The following is a 19,808-nucleotide window of genomic DNA, read 5'->3' on the forward strand; positions in this document are numbered from 1 at the left end:
AGCTAGGCACAGTGGCACAGACTTAAAAAGCCAGTGTCTGAGGAGTGTCACAGTGGGACACTTGAGGACAGACTACCACTCCAAGATGACTGGGTGATGACCTGTATCTTATATCTTATCCATATTATTCATAGTAATGTCGTTGTGTTCACGGATGGAGCTATGACTCCTGGTGAGTCTGTGTCTTCCCCAGCACCTGTGTGGTCGAGTGACTACTGCTTTTAGAACTTAAACCTGGTGGTTGTCCCTGTAGTACAAAGAAAGATTAAGAGAGAGAGAGAGAGAGAGAGAGAGAGAGAGAGAGAGAGAGAGAGAGAGAACAGATTATATGATTTCTAAAGTAGGTAGGCAGGAAGAGAATCAATTTATCTATAACAAAACTGTGTAAACAAACGTCTGGCATTTTAGAAAGTGTTGATTTTCGCATGTGCTTGTGTGTCTGTGAGTGTGCCTACACATGTGGATGTCAGAGAGTAACTTTCAGAAGCAGGTTCGTGCCTTTCCCTTTTTGAGGCAGGCATGCTTCTGCTGTTGCACTGATACTCCAGGGAGCTGGCTGGTAAACCTCTAGGAAATTCTCCCACCTCCCATCTTGTGCTGGGACTACACTACAGATGTGCACTGCCACAACAGCTCTGGGTTTCAGTGAGCAAACCCCAGACATCATACTATATAGCCAGTGTTTCTACATGCTCGGCTACCTCCCGTGGCATTGGGTTCTCACACACAAGACGATTTATAATCTTATCACAAATATGGTAACTTCAAACTATATAGTTTATTTAGTAAAATATCTATTTTTGTTACAGGCATCAGAAAACAATCTAGTTTTATGAAGTAATTCAATATATACGTAACAGTAAGCAAGTAAACTGCTTTTATTTTACCGCAATTCCTCACTTAAAGTCTCAGATGATATAGAAACATAGAAATAAATAACACGGTAGAAATGTCTTCAATGTCTCCAGGGTTTGAATCACCCAAAATAATAATAATAAATAACTCCTTCTGTACAGGCATGAAGTCTGAGTTTGCGGCCTTGTGCTAAATGACAGCTCTTCTTAAGTGATACTGGTTTTATTCACTGCTTTTTTCAGGAAGAATCTGTGTGATCCAATAATTAAAGAAAGCCGAGATTACTCTGGCATGGTCTGTAAGGCAAAAACAAAAGCAAAACAAACAAAAATAAAATCATAAGTAGTAATTATTTTACAGGTTTTAGCCCTTGGGCCCAGAGAAAACCCTGAAAGAATCTAATAAGATGCTATCTTGGTGTACAGGCTGACAGAGATCCAGTGCAAATAGAAAAGGAAAGAGAACAGACGTTTGCGTCAAGGAAAGAAGAACCCTGAGTAGTGTGGACCAGGAGCTGCACAGCCTGTGCCTTTCACAACGCCAGTGCTGTGCCTGGACAGTCGTCGGAACTCACCAGGGAGACAAGCACATCTCCAACATCCCCTGCCGACACTGCAGCTCAGGCCTTTTCTCAAACATCAGTTCTGTGGTCACCCTGTGCTGCCCGTGAGTTTGGGGTTCTGGGTTGCACACACCTCCTAGAGTTTAGTTTAGGATAGCTCTACTTCTAAAGTTCTCAGCTACAGAGGATACAAACTGACGCTAAGACTGGAGGTCTTGGAGAGTGGGGGCAGAGGGGACCCCTCCCAGGTCTGGTCAGACCCCAGGGCTGCCCCTGATGTGGTCCATTTGATCTTTACTTCCAAACCGTGTAGTACGTATTATCTGGGAGCTCTGGTGCTGAGGGAGGGGTCCAACTTCCCCTTTATTTCACACAAATACTTTTTGTTTTTTTGCTATGTGACCTCTCCTTAGGTTTCTTGATCTCCGTTTGGATAACGTAAGTAAACTTCCACACAGTGAATCCAAGGGGAGCTGAGTGCAGGCAGCCCTGCCTTATCCGTAAGTATCTGTGACACAGGTCAGCTCAGCGAACCCGTGCACACAGGGCCCTGTGACACAGGTACAGGCTTTAGCTCCACCCACCACTTATGGCAAATGTGCCTGAAACAGAACCTGCCCAGTGATTGTAAGGCAGAGCCCGTGGCTTCACACTGCACAGTCTCCCCCTGCCCACACTCTGGATGCGTTTCAGGATACATAGAAAAAGCACCAGGACAGGACAACTGAGAAAATGAATTTCATCTCATAAAAAGTTCACATTAGTTTAACTTAACAAAACTAGCTTTATACAGTTTGCTTTAAGTTTTTAAAAATGTTCTTTTGGTGTGGTGGTATGTGTGTGTTGGTATGTGTAGTATGGTGTGAAGTGTGTGGTTATGTGGTATGTGTGGTGTGGCATGTGGCATGTGGTGTGTGTGGTGTGTTGTTGTATTGTGTGTGGTGTGAAGTGTGTGGTTATACAGTTTGTGTGGTGTGGCATGGGGTATGTGTGGTGTGTGTGTTGTGTGGTGTGTATTAGAGTGTGTGTGGTTATGTGTGTAGTGTGGTACGTTGTTATGTGTTGTGTGTGTTATGTTATTATGTGGTGTGTGTGGTGTATTGTTATGCGATATGTGTGTTGTGTAGTGTGAAGTATGTGCTTATGTGATGTTATGTACTGTGTGGTATGAAGTGTGTGGTTATATGGTGTATGTGTTGTGTGGTATGAAGTGTGTGATTATGCATTGTGTGTGGTACATTGTTATGTGGTGTGTGTGTTGTGTGGTGTGAGGTATGTGCTTATGTGGTACGTGGTATGTTATGTGGTATGTGGTGTGAAGTATGTGCTTACGTGGTACATGGTTTGTTGTGTGGTGTGTGGTGTGAAATATGTGATTATGCGTTGTGTGTGGTGCACTGGTATGTGGTGTGTGTGTTGTTATGTGGTGTGTAGTGTGGTATGTGTGTTGTGTTGGATGGGTGGGAATGTGATGTGTGTTGTATGTGGTGTGTGTATGTGTGTTTATGTGTCTGTAGCTTATGTGCACAGGCAGAGGCAAAGGGAGAGCCAGATGTGTTTCTCTATGGGTTCCCGCCTTATTTCTTAAAGAGCTTTCCCTGACATGCAAGCTCATCATTTGGATAGGGCGGCTGGCCAGTCATCTGGGATCTGTGTATCTGCACTGTAGACAAACAGGCACACACAGGACACACAGGCACACGCTCTCCTTCCTCCTCTTCTAGGTGGGAGCTGGGGCTCATACCCAGGCTCTCTGCACACATGGTGAGCGTTCTGTACACACAGTAAGCACTCTCTGCACACTTGGCGAGCGCTCTGCACACACAGTAAGCACTCTGCACACACAGTAAGCACTCTGCACACACGGTGAACGCTCTGTACACACAGTAAGCACTCTGCACACACGGTGAGCGCTCTGCACACACGGCGAGTGCTCATACCTGCTGAGCCATCTCTGTAACTTCATTTATTTATTTATTTTTAAAAACCTTTTTGCAGTTTGGCATAAAACCTCATTGTAAATATTAAATTTGTCAAATACTTAACACAGTAGGCATGAAAGCAGGTCCACTGACTGCTAGCCTGTAGTATGTGCAGTCCCTCTTCTTCCCAGCACACATCTGCACTCCGCACGACCACACTTCTGTATTCGTGAGTTTCTCTGCCCCATGCCTTTTTCCATCTCTTTTCCATCTGCCCCGTGCCTGGCCTGCCATCTTTGCTCATCTCTCTTGTGATTCCTCATTCATCTGTCATAAACAAGCTTTTGTCCTCCATTTTCCCCTCAGCTCCATTTAGGTGACACTGCTCCTCAAACTCCTCTGTCCCTTCTGAACAAACCTTGGGTCCTTAATAGGGCCACACACCAAGCCTGATACCACATATCACAATTTAGAGTGGGTCACAGAAAAAGATCGGAGAAGTGAGAAGAAGAAAGATCACCAGAGTAATTCAGTACTTTTCCTAAGTGTTCTAATGCTGAGTTTTTAACAAGTCACAAAGATCTCTGGAAGATAGAAAACTTTACCCTTTATCAAGTCAGAAGAAAGAAAAGAAAAGAAAAGAAAAGAGGAGAAGAATTATTCCACTTCTGATTAAAATTAGAGCAAGTGGCCCCCAAAACTGATAACTCAAAGGCCAAATATCAGATGGTGTGTAAGCTTCTGAATACATTATGAGACATTTTCTTATGCCAACCAGAAGCACATGAAGCCCCTTTCTCTGTAGCTTCTGTTCTAGGTCTTATGATGGGAGGAACTCCCTGAGTAGACGCTGCAGTACTTACCCGGGGGCATCATACAGTGCTCTGGGAACATCTTCAGGGCGCTCTTCAGTCTCTCGGTGTCCTGCAGAAGCAGCAGGGTTTTCATGTGGTCCAGGATGAGTACATCTGTGGGAGGCATGCGTCCAGATTCAAGGAGGCGGAGCAGCTCTTCGGCAGCTTCTGTGCACACCGCTGGATCGTCTCTGGAAGTATCTGCAAGACGTCACATAGAGTCTTAGTTTCAAGACAAACTCCCGCTCCCTCAGGAGTCCTCAAGTACACTCCTTGGGATGACATGTGCAGTATATAACAGGCTTCCAGGAGAGAACGGGACAGAACCCTGGGAAGAAACAGGAAATCGAAGTGCTACCATACCAGCCACTCTGGAGAGGCGGCCTGTGAACGTGCCTTGTACTGGTTGGTTTTGAGTGTCGACTTAACACAAGCTGGAGTTATCACAGAGAAAGGAGCCTCCCTTGAGGAAATGCCTCCATAAGATCCAGCTGTAAGGCATTTTCTCAGTTAGTGATCAAGGGTGGGAGGGCCCATTGTGGGTGGGGCCATCCCTGGGCTGGTGGTCCTGGGTTCTATAAGAAAGCAAGCTGAGCAAGCCAGGGGAAGCAAGCCAGGGGAAGCAAGCCAGTAAGTAACATCCCTCCATGGCCTCTGCATCAGCTCCTGCTTCCTGACCTGCCTGAGTTCCAGTCCTGACTTCCTTTGGTGATGAACAGCAATGTGGAACTGTATGCTGAATAAATCCTTTCCTCCCCAACTTGCTTCTTGGTCATGGTGTTTTGTGCAGGTATACAAACCCTGGCTAAGACACTCGTCTTTTAAACACCTTCCAAGCCTAACACTATTCTCTGAGTCGCTGACAACAGCAGGAAAAACAGACATGGAAACCAAGCCCAAGTCATTGGGTCTTTGAGAACATCAAAAAAGTATGTTCTGGTTGCAAATCAAGAAAACCCTCCTAAGAGGCCAGCCTTGTCTGTTGTCCTCAAGGACTGCTGGTCTAGGTGCCTGTTTTGGATAGAGAATATGCTGTTTCCTCTTTGGCCTCTTTTGAGATCTTTTAAACTTTCATCAATTTACTTACTGTTTTTTTTAGCTAGCACACAGAGTAATAGATTTCATGGGGACATTTCGCTTTCCCGTGTACACGAGGCTCTTGCCCCGCCCACTGCCATCTTCACCTTTCTGGTCCCTAAGCAGGAGTCCCTCCTGCTTCTGTGTCACATTTCCACACCATCTGTTGCTCGTCCCCTTCCCCCACATGTTTGGATCATTTTCTCCCACCTTATGGTCTCCCTTCTACTTCCAGGTCCTAGACACACACATCGGCAAACTAAAGTTTGTATTTTTATAGGAGAGAAACCATCACAATGTCTGTGTATTCGAGTCTGGCTCGCCTGCCCTAACATCATGAAGATCTTGGTCCCACTTCCCTGTAATGCTCGGCTTCAAACTTTCTGCAGCTGGATGCAATCCCACTGTGGTGTGCACCGTGCTTTTTGTTTTTTGTTTTGTCTTTCCCAGAGTTTTCTTCGTTGCTACCATTCTGTGTTTGACATGTGCTCCTGTGTGACACCTCGTGTTGGCTTACACAGGAATGGTCCTGTAGGTGCACAGATGTGAATGCTTGATCACCAGGGCGTGGTACTATTATGAGATGTGGCTTTGTTGGAGGGGGTGTGGCCTTGTTGGAGGAAGTGTGTCACTGGTTGGGGGGGGGGGGGGTTAGGCTTTAGGGTTTCAAATGCTCAAGCCATGCCCAGTGTGGCATTCACTTCCTGCCACCTGCTAATCCAATGTAAAACTGTCAGTTCTTTTTCCAGCACCATGTGTAATTGCATGCTGCCATGCTTCTCACATGATGATAATGGACTGGACCTCAAACCTGTAAGCCAGCCCCAATGAAATGTCCTCATAAGAGCTGCCATGGTCATGGTGTCTCCTCACAGCAATAGAAACCCTGACTAAGACAGTCCTGCTGGAGTATGTTATGTCCATTCTTGCTTTGGAAAGGTGAGCTATCATCTTCTGAAACTGCTCCTGCTCCATGTGCCTCCTTCCTGCACACCAGCCATCCGAGTGTTAGCCCTGCAGCTTTGCCAGGGAACGTGTCACATCATGGTATATATATATATATATATATATATATATATATATATATATATTTTACATCAGCATGTAAACAGTTACTTCTCACATTATACGCTTCTCAGTTGTACTCTTAAGAACATTTCATATCTGGCTGAAATTTGTATCTACTAAGCTCACTGTCTTTGCCTAGATGTACTCCCCCCCCCCCCCCCCCCCCCCCGTGACGTTATCCAAATGAGAGCGCACACAGACATCCTGTTCGCCATGTGGTCATGGTGAATCCTGACTGGCACTTGTTCATTCTGGTCCTTAAGACAGTTGCTGATAAAACATTATGAATATGCACAACTGTCAACCATGGGAGTAAGTCTTTACTTTCGCAGATCCCATATAAATTAAAAACGCTTACTGGAAACTCACACCGGTAAGCTGTATAAGGAAGGTAAGAGTGAGCGCATCTCCGGGAGAGAGCTGAGCGGCTCTTCCTTCTCTTGTTGCTTACGGCCGCTCAACGCTGACGGCTGGAGGGATCCTCGTGTAGGAACACAGCCTTGACACCAACTCATCCCAGTCTACAGGGGGAACCCCAACTTCACGGCGGAGCCCCAAACGCAATGCACTGGCTGTTGTCTCCCACAAGGTGTGCGGGAGAAGGACATGTAGGATCCATGGGCTCATACAGCTACCATGTTAGAAAAAATTGTAATCGCCTCGGTTTTTATCTGAAACTTAACTTTGCTTTGAACACTGTGCTGGTTAATCCCAGTTGTCAACCAGAATGACTTGGGATGTGGGCCTCCGGGCAGGCCCACGGTGGACTATATCGGTTAGGGCTCTTTAAAATGGAAAGCTCCACTCATGGAGGTGGGCAGCACTTCACAGGTTGGGATCCTGAACTGTATAAGAAGGGAGAAAGAGAGATGCGGACAAACATTTATGGCTCTCTTCTTCCTGACGGTGGAAGCCGTAGGACCAGCTGCATAAAGCTCCTGCTGCCCTCCACGCTCCAGCAGAATGAGCTTTCCTCATCATGTGTAAAATAACATAGATACAAAAGCCAGCCAGTCCTTTCTCCAGTAAGTTACTTTGGTCAGGTATTTTATCAGAGGGAGGAGAAAAACAGATCAGACCAAGGCTGCGATGTGTTTTGTACTATAACAGTTTAAGTATCTAATTACCCTTGGCTATTTTCCAAATACTAAAGTGGATGCCATTATTCAGAGGAAAACATGGGTAGAGACACCTACCATCATAGAAATAAATTTCTTGTGTTGACTTCAGAAAACTCAGGACACCGTCCACCCTGCTGCGGGCGAGCTCAGTGTCTTCCTGGGTGGTGTCTGTGATCGAGCTCTTGGGATCGTCTTCCTCCTCTCCTCCCACATCATCATCCGTCTCTGCTTCCTCGCTGCTCTCGGGCTGGTAGGTGAAGCTGACCCCAGAGGCCTTGGAGGCTAAGCCAGCTTCTCTCTTCCTCCTAAGCCGTAGCTTCGTCTTCAGCTTCCTTCTTTTATTTTTGCTCATGGTGGGGGCGTCTGGGTGCGGCGGGTGCATTTTCTCTTGCTGTGTCTCTAGTTCGGTTTGCCTTACAATAACATCATTGAGGTTTTTAATACTCCTTTTTGATCTGTGTCTCCTAATTCTTCGTCTTTTTGGTTGGTCAGGAAGATCCAGGTCTGTTAAAAAAAAATTCAAATACAGTAATTTTTAGGATGACAGAGTCGTAACAACCACATTTAACTTAAATACATTTTCCATCAGGATTTTTATAGCTTTAATAAAAAGAAATTTAAACAACTTACTTCAGTGATTCTTATCTTTACCTGAACTGACCACATTACCTAAACCTTAGTATTAACCACAATTCAAATGGATACTCTATTCCCCTTGCCCTATAAAAATATACACACAGCTGTTACAACTGTGATATCTAGTGTATTTATTTATTTTTTTTAGAAATATAACTGTTGTTTTATTAGTGCAAAATTTAATCTCCACGACCCTGGAATAAAAACATGAACTATTCTTAAATTTTTCTTGAGATAGGGGCTTCCTATAAAGCCCAGACTGGGCTGGTTTTAAGTTTGAGATCTTTTTTTGTTCCCGTTTCTAGCACGTCTCTAGCTGTCTGCTTTCGGAATGTGAGCGGTGTAACACTAAGCAGGAACAGACATTTACAGTTGACTGCAGGAGCTGAGCGACCCACCACAGAGACACACAGAGCTATCTCAGGAGCAGCACAGCCCTACACAGATTGACGGGGGAAGAAATACGGCACACAGGGTCAGCTGGGAGAATAGCCAGTGTGTGTATCACTGCCGACACAGGGAATGTCTCACAATGCAGAGCTGACTCCTAAGTGTGCATATGGGGACTGTGGAAGTGTGACAGAGATTCTGCACTCCACCATGCATCCGCTTCACACTTTGGCAGGTGACTTACCACACAGCGCAAGGACACAACATGTTGTTCTCATCACAGGTAACTCATGCCCTGTGGGAGCTGTGACCGGAAATCTTGCCGCTGCGCCTTGTGCTTTGGTTTTTGACGGCTCTAATTTTTAGGAAATTCTTGTTTGAGATTTCTGAGCTGATTGCTCTTTTTTTTGTTTTTGTTTTTGTTTTTGTTTTTGTTTTTCGAGACAGGGTTTCTCTGTGTAGCCCTGGCTGTCCTGGAACTCACTCTGTAGACCAGGCTGGCCTCGAACTCAGAAATCCGCCTGCCTCTGCCTCCCAAGTGCTGGGATTAAAGGCGTGTGCCACCACTGCCTGGCGAGCTGATTGCTCTTAAGAAACCAAGGTTAATGAAGTACTGCTTATTGACCCAACAGGAAACTACCTGGCAGGGCGTCCTTTCTCCATGTGGACGGCTACCTCCTGGGAGATGCTGGAGCAGTCACTGCATGCATTATCACCGTGAAGATACACAACCTACATCTCTAAGCAAGCTTGAGCCCTTCTGTTGCATGTGACACAGACCACCCCTCAGCTTTGTGTCCTAGCTGGGTTAGACTCTGTGTTGTGGGGACAGTGAGCAACTCCCCTGCTATTTTCGAGTGAGAGTTCACAGTTTTCTTCTGTACTTAGCAACTGTATCTATGAAACCCACTGCTACCTCAAACTTGACATGAGGCCAAAAACTACTCCTCATAAAATCATGATATTAGATTATGGTCTAGCTCATAAATCGCTTTCCTTAATCACTGGTAGGTCTTTCAATAGCGCATCTTTCCATTTCATTTGCAAGCATGAATCAATATAAGGGGGCCTGCTAAGTGTGGCTCACAGACCGATGTCGATTCTCTGAGTATCTCTGAGTCCTGACAATGGAATGATCTATTAAATATTCATGTCCCCAAAGTGACTGACGACTGTTTATGGAACTGTTTACTCAGGCTCACTGCACAGCAGAAAAGACTGTTCCTTCTGCTGTCTTAAAAAAGTTTAATGTCGCTGGGTAGTGGTGGCACACACCTTTAATCCCAGCACTTGGGAGGCAGAGGCAGGCAGATTTCTGAGTTCGAGGCCAGTCTGGTCTACAGAGTGAGTTCCAGGACTGCCAGGGCTACACAGAGAAACCCTGTCTCGAAAAAACAAAAAACAAACAAACAAACAAAAAAAATTTAATGTCATTAATTTGGAGAACAGAATCCATCCATATTTTATGATCTCAGAAGAGGACCATTTGGGAGCCAGTGTGGCAGGGGCCCTAGGTGTGTGAGGTACCGCTTGCTCTCCGAGGAGGGTGGGTGGAGGCTGAGTCTTCAGTTCTCTCCAGGCCATCTGTGAGTACCTTCCGCTGGAAGCCACCTTCAGGGCTACACTAATCGCCAACTTTGTTCTCTGTGGTTTATTTCTTTCTCAAGTGGTCATACCATAAATAAATGGCTGTTGTTAAGATTGATTACAGTATTAATTTTTTATTTTAAAAAGACTATGGTGTACTAATTTTAAAAGGCAGCAGTATCAAAACAGCTCTCAAATGATGTATTTATGATAATTTTTTTTCAAATAAATGTATGTGTGCTATTGAACAGGAAAACTTAAGAGTCACAGTTAGCCTAGGCCCGGGAAGAGCACTCTGGTCACTCGGGGCGACGTGAGCAGCTGCTCACCCGTGCCCGTCTGATCTCCATGTTGAGAACACTAAACATATACTGCTTTATAATGAGGGAAACTTATCTTAAGCTTGAACTTAGGGTAAACATATAGGTGGTTACTATGTGCTTCTTAAAGGTATTTGTTAACTACGTCAAGAAGAGAGAATATCAGTAATAAGCATTTACATCATGTAGGTAGTGGTCTAGGGATATAAGATTGTGATCAGGGATATAGTTTAGTGCTGGACTATTTGCCTAATAAAAGGAGACTCTGGGCTATCATCAGCCAGCACTGAGAAATAAAATGAATAACACACACACACACACACACACACACACACACACACACACGTAATCCAGCCCAAGCATGGCCTCTGCTAGGCTGAATTGGCCATAATGCCCACCTCCTCACTTTGCATATCTGATCAACCTTTCTACAACTCCAAGGTGAGGTCTGCTCACTTGCCTTCCCTCAGCAAGAATCCTGTCAGGTTCGTTTAGCAGGAATCCTCATCCCTGATGTTTTCTTAGTGACAAATGCCCACGTTCACCCCTCACCCCCAGTCTCTAACTCTGAATCGTCACTTGTCCACGCTGTACTTGGGCTCCTGTGGCATGTCCCTGTACCTACCTGTTAAGATGGTCCTAAATACAAGTCTGCTAAAAACAAGCATCGTGAATGATTTTTTTTTTTAATACTATGACATAACTCACAGTTGCAACTCATGTCTTCCCCAAAATCTCATCAGAGAAACCTGACCATGATCATGTTGTCAGATAAACCCGAGATAAGAAATATTACAGAAATAAGACGTTGAAGGATTATGACACACTTCAATTTCAACTTAGTTTCTGATGTAATTTTCTATCCCATACTTTAAATTTCTCATATATGTGTATGTATGTCTGGTGTAAATAGTTATACAAAAAAGGTTTTGTTTTCATAATTCTGTATACCCTAAATATTTCATTATAACTTCTGGCAGGGCCACTTTGCTCAGGGAGTCTAAGGAAAACTAAGTCACAGGTCTGATTCCTGGGGCAGTCATGTTTCTATAGAAGAACTTAAGCAATGAGGAGTCTGCTCTCTGATCACAGAGAGCAGCACAGAGAGGGAGATAGCTCAGGCTCCTGCTTCTAAACAACAGGTCACAGGTACCACAGTGGCCACAAAGGAAATCTGTGCTGATGGTCGTGGCTGATATCTGTATGGCATACTGGACTGAGAGTCCCTGCTCCTGGGTTCTAGTGTGCGAGCATTCACCTGCCTTCCCCATCTCTCTGCTCATCAGGCACTAATGGGCACAGCATCACCACTCCTGTAGTCCTCGGCAAATTCTTGGGTCTGGTTGAACTGACGAACTCTGCTCCACACACCTCAGCCTTATACCTACAAACCTCAGGCCTTCACCAGAACTCTCCCTTGACTCTCCACGTTACTCCAACAACCCCAGTGAGCGAATCAAGGACATCACGGATTCTATCACACTGTGATCAAAGCACTTCCCTCCAGCATGGCCTCCCATTAGCTCTGAACTATCTGAACAGTGCTACCCTTTTGCAACAGGGAATTGTCCTTGTGGTTACCACTGGCCGCAGGTATGTGCGTGTGTGCTTCAAGTGTGGCTCGTGTGCCAGGGGATCAATTTGTAGATCTCACTTTTGCTAATCAAATGCAAGAGCCATATGTGGCCAGAGGCAGCTATGTGGGGCAGCGGGTTCCGGGCAAAACCAGAAGTGTGTTCTGGGACGTTAGCTAGAGTTTTAATCGGAGACAAAAGGCAGGCATTAGAAAGACAATTGCATCATCAATTAAGATATATCTTTCACCCTACAATCTAAGACAGTATCTGTTTTAAAAGCATGTGGGAAGCTAAGTGTACTGCTGTCTTCTGTGTCCATGACCATCGATTTAGAGGAGAGGTGTGGGCTCCTACAGAGCATCTTTGTTGTGGGAGTATGTGTAGAGAGGCTGTTCTTCACTTCTTGGCAGAAAGTGTGTAAAGGGAAAAAAAAATCAGTGTGAGACAGTATTCCAAGTATGACACTCCTCCCCCCCCCCCCCTCCAGCAAGGCCCCATCTCTTGCCTTTCTCCACCTCCCAATAATACCGTCACATGATGAACCCATCAAAGGATTAATCTATGGAGTGGCTTAGGGACCTTCAGACTTGTCTCTGGCCACCCCTTCACAGACACACGCAGAGATTTTGTTTGGCTAATACCCTAGGTATTTCTTAATCCAACCTGGATGATAATACAAATTAGCCATCACATAACATAAATCTCCGTCAATTCCCAAACTGAACTGTGAATTTCCAATCCCACTGAGCCAGCACTGAGGCAGTGAAAATAACCAGTGCAGACAGGACCCTGGGTAGGAAGCCCGGGATGAGAGTCACCAGGTCTTGGACACAGAGGAAAGGAAATTATAACCCACCTTACTTAACTATAGGCCTTCGAGGCGTAGTTAATGGCATACTTCTTTTTTTAAAGTAATGATAGATTGAAGCCCCTGCTCATTGCATATCAGAAGTGTCAGATACGACCACAGTAAAGAGTTTGCTGTGTGTCTCACAGGGACCGGTGGCCTTCTCCGCAGCAGATGGCCTCTGAGTACTGTTTTCATTTTTAAACCCAGAGCTGGAAACGCTACTTCTTTCGCACTCTTCAGAGTGGAACTTCGTGTTAAATACACACGAACAGTGCTGAGTTGTTCTAGAGTTCTGGGAGAACTGCTGGTGTCGTCTCGGGCATGCTCCTGATTCTTTGTGAGTTTCTCTGGAAATGATCTGCTATCAGAGGAGCTCAGTCGGTGTAGCCTATACTGGGTGACAGTCCCATCTTGTAAGCTTCTTCTCCAAAGCCATTCTCTGGGGTGCCTCCTTCCCTAGTGCTTCTCAATGGCTCAGGTCTTTCTGCAGGCCTGGGAATCTTTCCTTTGAACCCTTATGAAGGATGAGCTGTCTCCTGTTACAGGGTAGAGACCCAAAGACCACTCAGCTCCAAATGAAGCCTGAATTGAGTCTGTGCTAAGCCTGCTGGTGCCTGCCTGGAGAGAAACACTTCTCACAGAGTGGCCATGAATGCATTTTACTGGGAGCTTTTAAAGGCAAAGAACAGAAAAACTACTCCCTGGTTGGCAGTTGAGGGGAAGTGGGGAGGAGGGGAGTAAAGCAAGCAAGCAGTGTAACAGAAGCTAAAAGCAAGCAGTTAGCTGAGTATTTCTTTTTCTTTTATTGAAAATAGGACCTTTTCATAGATGGGCATGGTGGTACATGCCTTTTACCCCAGCACTCAGAAGGCAAAGTGCTCTCTGCATCTGCTCCCATCTGCTGCTAGAAGCCTCTCTGATGATAACTGGATAAGGCACTGATCTATGAGTGTAGCAGAATATCTTTAAGAATCATTTCAGGGGCTGGGCGGTAGTGGCGCACGCCTTTAATCCCAGCACTTGGGAGGCAGAGGCAGGTGGATTTCTGAGTTTGAGGCCAGCCTGGTCTACAGAGTGAGTTCCAGGACAGCCAGGGCTACACAGAGAAACCCTGTCTCGAAAAATCAAAAAACAAAACCAAACAAACAAACAAAAAACAAAACAAAATAAAAAAAACCCACCACCACCACCACCACCAAAACCCCAACCATTTCAGGGACATTCCTCCCCAACCCTCATTTGTGTTTGGCTTCACCCTAGGTCTCTGGTCCATCTAGTCTCTGGTTCTTGGTTACCCAAGCAGTGTCGGGTATGTGTTCTATCTCATGGAGTGGGCCTTAGGTCAAATCAGACATTGGTTGGCCACTCCCACAAGCTCTTTGTCACCATTGCCCTAGCATATCCTGCAGGCAGGACAGGTTGTAGGTCAAAGGTTTTGTGGCTGGGTTGGTGTCTACATTTCCCTTTCAGTAATCAAAGAACATCACACCCTGCACCACAGAGACTAAAGCAAAGGGGCGAGGGCACCACCTGGGCACCAGCTCAACTTCTCCATGCTCAATGAGTTGTGCATACATTGTCATCAGCAATGGGGCTCCACTGTCAGTCCTCTGTCTTGGCATCAGTCTGGGTTGTTTGGGGATTTCCATGTCCCCCACAACCCCGCATGGCAACACTCAATTGGACATAATTCAGTCCTGACACTAGAAGCCTCAGCCATTTGAGATTCCTCTCTTGGAATTCTATTTAAATGAATACACCATTTTAAAATTGGATTATTTGAGTGTTTGATGTCTATTTCTTAACTTCTTTTTACACTTTGGATATTCATCCTCTATCAGATGTGGGGTTGGTAAAACTCTCTTCCCATTCTGTAGGCTGATATTTTGCCCATTGATGGTGTCCTTTACCTTACAGAAGCTTTTCAGTTTCATGAGGTCCCTTATTAATTGTTGATCTTAGTGCCTATACTATCGGTGTTCTTCAGTTCAGAAAGTTGTCTCCTCTACCAATGTGCTCACGATAGACAAACCTTTATCCAAACTAACTAAAGGATGAAAAGAGAATATTCAAATTAACAAAATTAGAACTGAAAAGGAAGACATAGCAACAGACACCAAAAAATTCCAGAGTGTTATAAGGACACATTTAAAAAATCTATACTCCACCAAATAAGAAAAAATCTAAGAAATGGATTTTCTCAATAGGTATCACTTACCAAAGTTAAATCAATATCAGACAAACAACTTAAATAGAGATATAATCCCTAGTGAAATAGAAGCAAGCATTAAAAGTCTCCCAACCAAAACAGGCCCAGGGCCAGATGGCTTTAGCACAGAATTGTACCAGTCTTTCAAAGAACAGTTAATGCCAATACTCCTCAAATTATTCCACAAAACAGAAACAGAAAGAACATTGCCGGATTTATTATTATGAGGCCACAGTCCACTTGATACCCAAACCACTGAACAAAGAGGATTATAGACCAATCTCCCTTATGAACATAGATACAAAAATAATCAATAAAATACCTGCTAACCAAATCCAAGAATACATCAGAAAGATCATCTATTGTCACCAAGTAGGCTTCACCCTAGAGATGTAAGGATGGTTCAATATATGAAAATCGGTAAGTATAATCCACCATATAAACAAACTGAATGAATAAAACCACATCATCATCTCATTAGATGCAGAAAAGGCCCTTGACAAAATCCAACTCCCCTTCATGATAAAATTCTTCATGATAAGAACAGTATTGGCATTAACTGTTCTTTGAAAGACTGGTACAATTCTGTGCTAAAGCCATCTGGCCCTGGGCCTGTTTTGGTTGAGAGACTTTTAATGCTTGCTTCTATTTCACTAGGGATTATATCTCTATTTAAGTTGTTTGTCTGATATTGATTTAACATTAGGCATACGTGGGACAGAGACATACCTAAACATAATAAAGGCAATTTACAGCAAGTCTATAGCCAACATCAAATTAAATGGAGAGAAACTCAAAGCAATTCCACTAAAATCAGGGACAAGACAAGGTTGCTCATGTTTATTAAATATAGTACCTGAAATTTTAGCTAAAGCAGTGAGACAGCTAAAGGGGATCAAGAGGATACAAAGTGGAAAGGAAGAAGTCAAAGACAGTATCACTATTTGCAGGTGATGTGATTGTTGATTGATGTTGGACATAAGTGCCGCAGTGAAAAGAGAAGGTCACCAAGATTCTAAAGCCCTTATTTTCTGAAAAAGAAGAGGGGTACAGCTTCTCTGGAAAGACTGACATCCCGTTACTTTACTCAAACATTATACTAGGTTAATCGGGGCTGGAAAAGGTTTCAGCTGCCAAAATTATCTTGCCCTTTGTCGCTCATGAGAACGCACAGATCTCAGTCCCTTTTGACCATGGTTAGCCATAACCAAAATTAAGAACTCCATGTTTGTCAGGAGTGTCTTAGGACCAAGGTCAGTGAAGCTGCAAGCTCTCATGTGGCACCAAATGCAGACTTTCCGGAGAGACAACATTTTTTTAAAGGTTCAAATTGCCTCAGAAATTTTTTCCAGCCTCTAACTATTGACCCAAACATTTTATTTAAAGCCAGACACAAAGGCTTTACTATATACATTCATTTAAACTCAGACATAAACGGCTCTCCCCATACGTCTCACTGAATATGATAGTATATATAAGTGACCTTAAAAATTCAACCAGGGAACTCCTACAGCTGAAAAACACTTTCAGTGAAGTGACTGGATACAAGATTAACTCAGAAAAAAACCAAACCAAACCAAACCAAACCAAACCAAACCAAACCAAACCAGTAGTCCTCCTATATACGAATGACACATGGATTAAAAAAGAAATCAGGGAAACATCACCTTTCACAATAGACTCAAATAATATAAACTATCTTGGGGTAAGTATAGCCAAGCAAGTGAAAGACTTGTATGGCAATAACTTCAAGTCTTTGAAGTGAAAAATTGAAGAAGACCCCAGAAGACGGAGATCTCCTGTGCTCATGGATCTGTAGGATTAACATAGTAAAAATGGCATTTTACCAAAAGCAGTCTACAGATTCAATGCAATTCCCATCAAAATTCCAGCACAATTCTTTACAGACCTTGAAAGGACAATTCTCAACGTCGTATTTAATAATAAAAAACCTAAGATAGCTTAAAACAGTCCTGTACAATAAAAGAATGTCTGTGGCATCACCAACCCTGACTTCAGGTTGTGCTACAGAACTGTAGTAATGAAACCCACATGGTACTAGCATCAAAGCAAATACAAAGACAGGCATAAAAAAATGAAACTGAATTGAAGACTCAGATGTAAATCTAAATACATACGGACAACTGATTTTTGATAAAGCAGCCAGAATTTCACACGGAAGATGGCATCTTCAACAGACGGTGCTGGTCTAACTGGATGTCTGCATGTAGAAGAATACAAATAGATCCGTATTTATCACCATGCACAAAACTTCAAGTCCAAGTGGATCCAAGGCCTCAACAGAAAACAAGATACACCGAACCTGACAGAAGACAAAGTGGGGAACAGCCTCGACGGCTGGGGCATTTTGACCCTGAGTTTCTAGAACAGGGTTGGGTTCTTTCCCAGGGGACTTTTCCTGGCCAGGGTAGCAAAAGTGCTGCTGAGGTCAGTTTTAGGTTAAATCAAAGATGGCTCTAGCCAAGACAAGATGGAGGAACCTTTGCCCTGTTTTGTCCCCTAGTCACTGTGGTAGGCAAGGGACTAGCGTTCTCAGTGGCGAGCTGGCACACAAAGCTGGTCTTACTTGATGTGTGCAGAGACGCAGAGCCTGCAGTGATGCTTCCCACTCTGGTTCTATGGAGCCCAGGCTCACCCTTCCCCATTCTCCCATTACATCTCCAGTTGCCTGAACAGAAATCACAGGATCTCAGTTATTTCCTCTATTCTGAGCATCTAATGTTTTCAGTGCTTTAACTAACACTCGTATGCTTGTGTTTGACATTTATAGAAACCCGTTCACCCAACTGTTAGCTCCTAACACACTCTCATCACTCAAATGGAAGTTGTGATGGTTTGAATATGCTTGGCCCAGGGAATGGCACTATTAGGGGGGTGTGGCCTTGTTGGAGTAGGTTGTCACTGTGGGCATGGGCTTTAAGACCCTCCTCCTAGCTGCCTGGAAGTCAGTATTCTGCTAGCAGTCTTCAGATGAAGATGTAGAACTCTCAGATCCTCCTGAACCATGCCTGCCTGGATGCTGCCATGCTCCCGCCTTGATGACAATGTACTGAACCTCTGAACCTGTAAGCCAGCTCCAATCAAATGTTGTCCTTATAAGAGTTGTCTTGGTCATGGTGTCTGTTCACAGCAGTAAAGCCCTATCTATGACAGAAGTATGCACGACAAGATGAACAGCCGCTCGCTGAGCTCCTGGAGTGTGCTCACATTAGAGAAGCTACCAGACGGTTCTACCTCTGTCCTGCTGAGGCTCGCTGTCCTTGTCTGAAAACCAGAGTGTATCTGCCAAATACAAGCACACATCTGGTTCAATAATGGTGGCAAACCATTATTTCTGATGGTTTTTTGTTATGGCCATTTGATTTATTTGCTTGTTTATACTTTACAGGTAAAACCTATAAAATTAATGATGTGCTAACTACAGTGTAGATTTGCTTGTAAGTTTCATCATAAAATAAATGATTAGCAAATATTATCATGAAGGAAGGATTATTTTATAGAGTTTGCAAACTTTTACATGACGGTTTCTCTCAGTAAAAATAAGTTTTAGAATTTTTTTGGAAGTTCTCATTAAAACTGTTAAATACATAAGTGCCCTTCTCCAACGCCCCTCATAGCAAGTTACACACATCCCTTCTTTAAAGGAATGTTCCAGAAATGCTCAGCTTTGAGGGTGAGAAGTTCGACCCGTAAACCCATGATAGCAAATGACGGTTCCGTTGCAATTCATAGCTCAGATGACTCTATTTCTACGCTAACCAATTGCATTTCCTTATTCACAATGACAAAGTGATAAAAAACGTTCATTTAGTCTGAGCACAATCGGGCAAATGACACAGAAAAGAAACAACATTAGTCAAACACATGAAGGCTGTTTAAAAACAGAGCGGGAGACAGGATAAAATAAACAGAAACAAAAGGCCTCATTTTATAAATTACATCATGGAATTCAATTTTCATCCTTAAGTGCTTGCTTGCCTCAGAGACTAATGCTGCTGAACTCCTGACAAGCAGAGCAGAGAATGCCTTTTGGAGGCCTCACACCCAGCCCCAGTGAGAGTGACCATGTCACCAGACGAGTACAGAAGCCACACACTGCTCCACTACATTCCTTACCTGTCACAGTTCAAATGTCAAATGTCCCCAACAGGGTCATGTTTAAGAAGGTTTTTCTCTAGTTGGTGGCACTGCTTTGGAAAGTCATTGGGCTTTTGGTGTAAGGAATGTCACTGGTGGAGGTGTTCACAAGGGCAGCACTTTAAGAGTTAATCTGGTGTTTGGCCAGAGCTCTCTGACCCCTGGTTGGTGGCACGTTGAGAAGCCTTCACTGCAAGCTTGCCCCTCTCCAGCTGACCCACTCCAGCTGCCATGCTTTCCCTCCATGATGGACTGTGTGCCCTCTAACTGTAAGCTAAAAGAAACCTCTCTTCCTTTAAGTTCCAGGTATTTGGTCATAGTGACAAGAAAGTCACTAATGAACTACCCACAGCCAGGATCTACGGGGGCACCTGTGAGTTCATCTCCCTGGAGCTTCCAGAATCGCTGTGAGAGGCAACTGATCCCGGTTGAGGGTCTGGCCATAGCTCTCGGTGGGCTGTAGGAGGAAGAACATGTTGTCAGAATCCTGAAAAAGGATTCCGGACATTCTTCATCATTTCTAAGTATAGATCACATTAGAAGGCTCTGGTGAAAGGTGTGTGTGTGTGAAATAAATCACAGAATATTATAAAAAATGGGGAACTAGATGTAGTCAGAAGAA

The 19,808-nt window shown here is 44.2% G+C and overlaps 1 protein-coding gene across 1 annotated transcript; it reads right to left on the reverse strand.

Moving 5' to 3' along the window:
- Positions 1-759: 759 nt before the first annotated feature.
- Erich1 (glutamate rich 1) lies at positions 760-17,187 on the reverse strand. Its single transcript, XM_034520491.2, has 4 exons — positions 17,167-17,187; positions 7,535-7,963; positions 4,203-4,394; positions 760-1,151 (listed from the first exon to the last, which is right to left on the reverse strand). The coding sequence occupies exons 2-4, from the start codon at positions 7,839-7,841 to the stop codon at positions 1,078-1,080; spliced, it is 573 nt and encodes a 190-aa protein (XP_034376382.2). The 5' UTR covers positions 7,842-7,963; positions 17,167-17,187; the 3' UTR covers positions 760-1,077.
- Between the last annotated feature and the right edge of the window lie 2,621 nt (positions 17,188-19,808).

Source organism: Arvicanthis niloticus, chromosome 16 (genome assembly GCF_011762505.2).
Source record: "Arvicanthis niloticus isolate mArvNil1 chromosome 16, mArvNil1.pat.X, whole genome shotgun sequence".
Lineage (NCBI taxonomy): Eukaryota > Metazoa > Chordata > Mammalia > Rodentia > Muridae > Arvicanthis > Arvicanthis niloticus.

What these genes read in the sequence shown, in the direction of transcription:
- Erich1 (XM_034520491.2), bottom strand. Translation starts at nt 7,841, where the DNA reads ATGCACCCGCCGCACCCAGACGCCCCCACCATGAGCAAAAATAAAAGA. An exon ending in AGAAATTTATTTCTATGATG is followed by an intron (nt 4,395 to 7,534) that starts GTAGGTGTCTCT and finishes GACGTCTTGCAG; the next exon opens with ATACTTCCAGAGACGATCCA. An exon ending in GCACTGTATGATGCCCCCGG is followed by an intron (nt 1,152 to 4,202) that starts GTAAGTACTGCA and finishes TTTGCCTTACAG; the next exon opens with ACCATGCCAGAGTAATCTCG.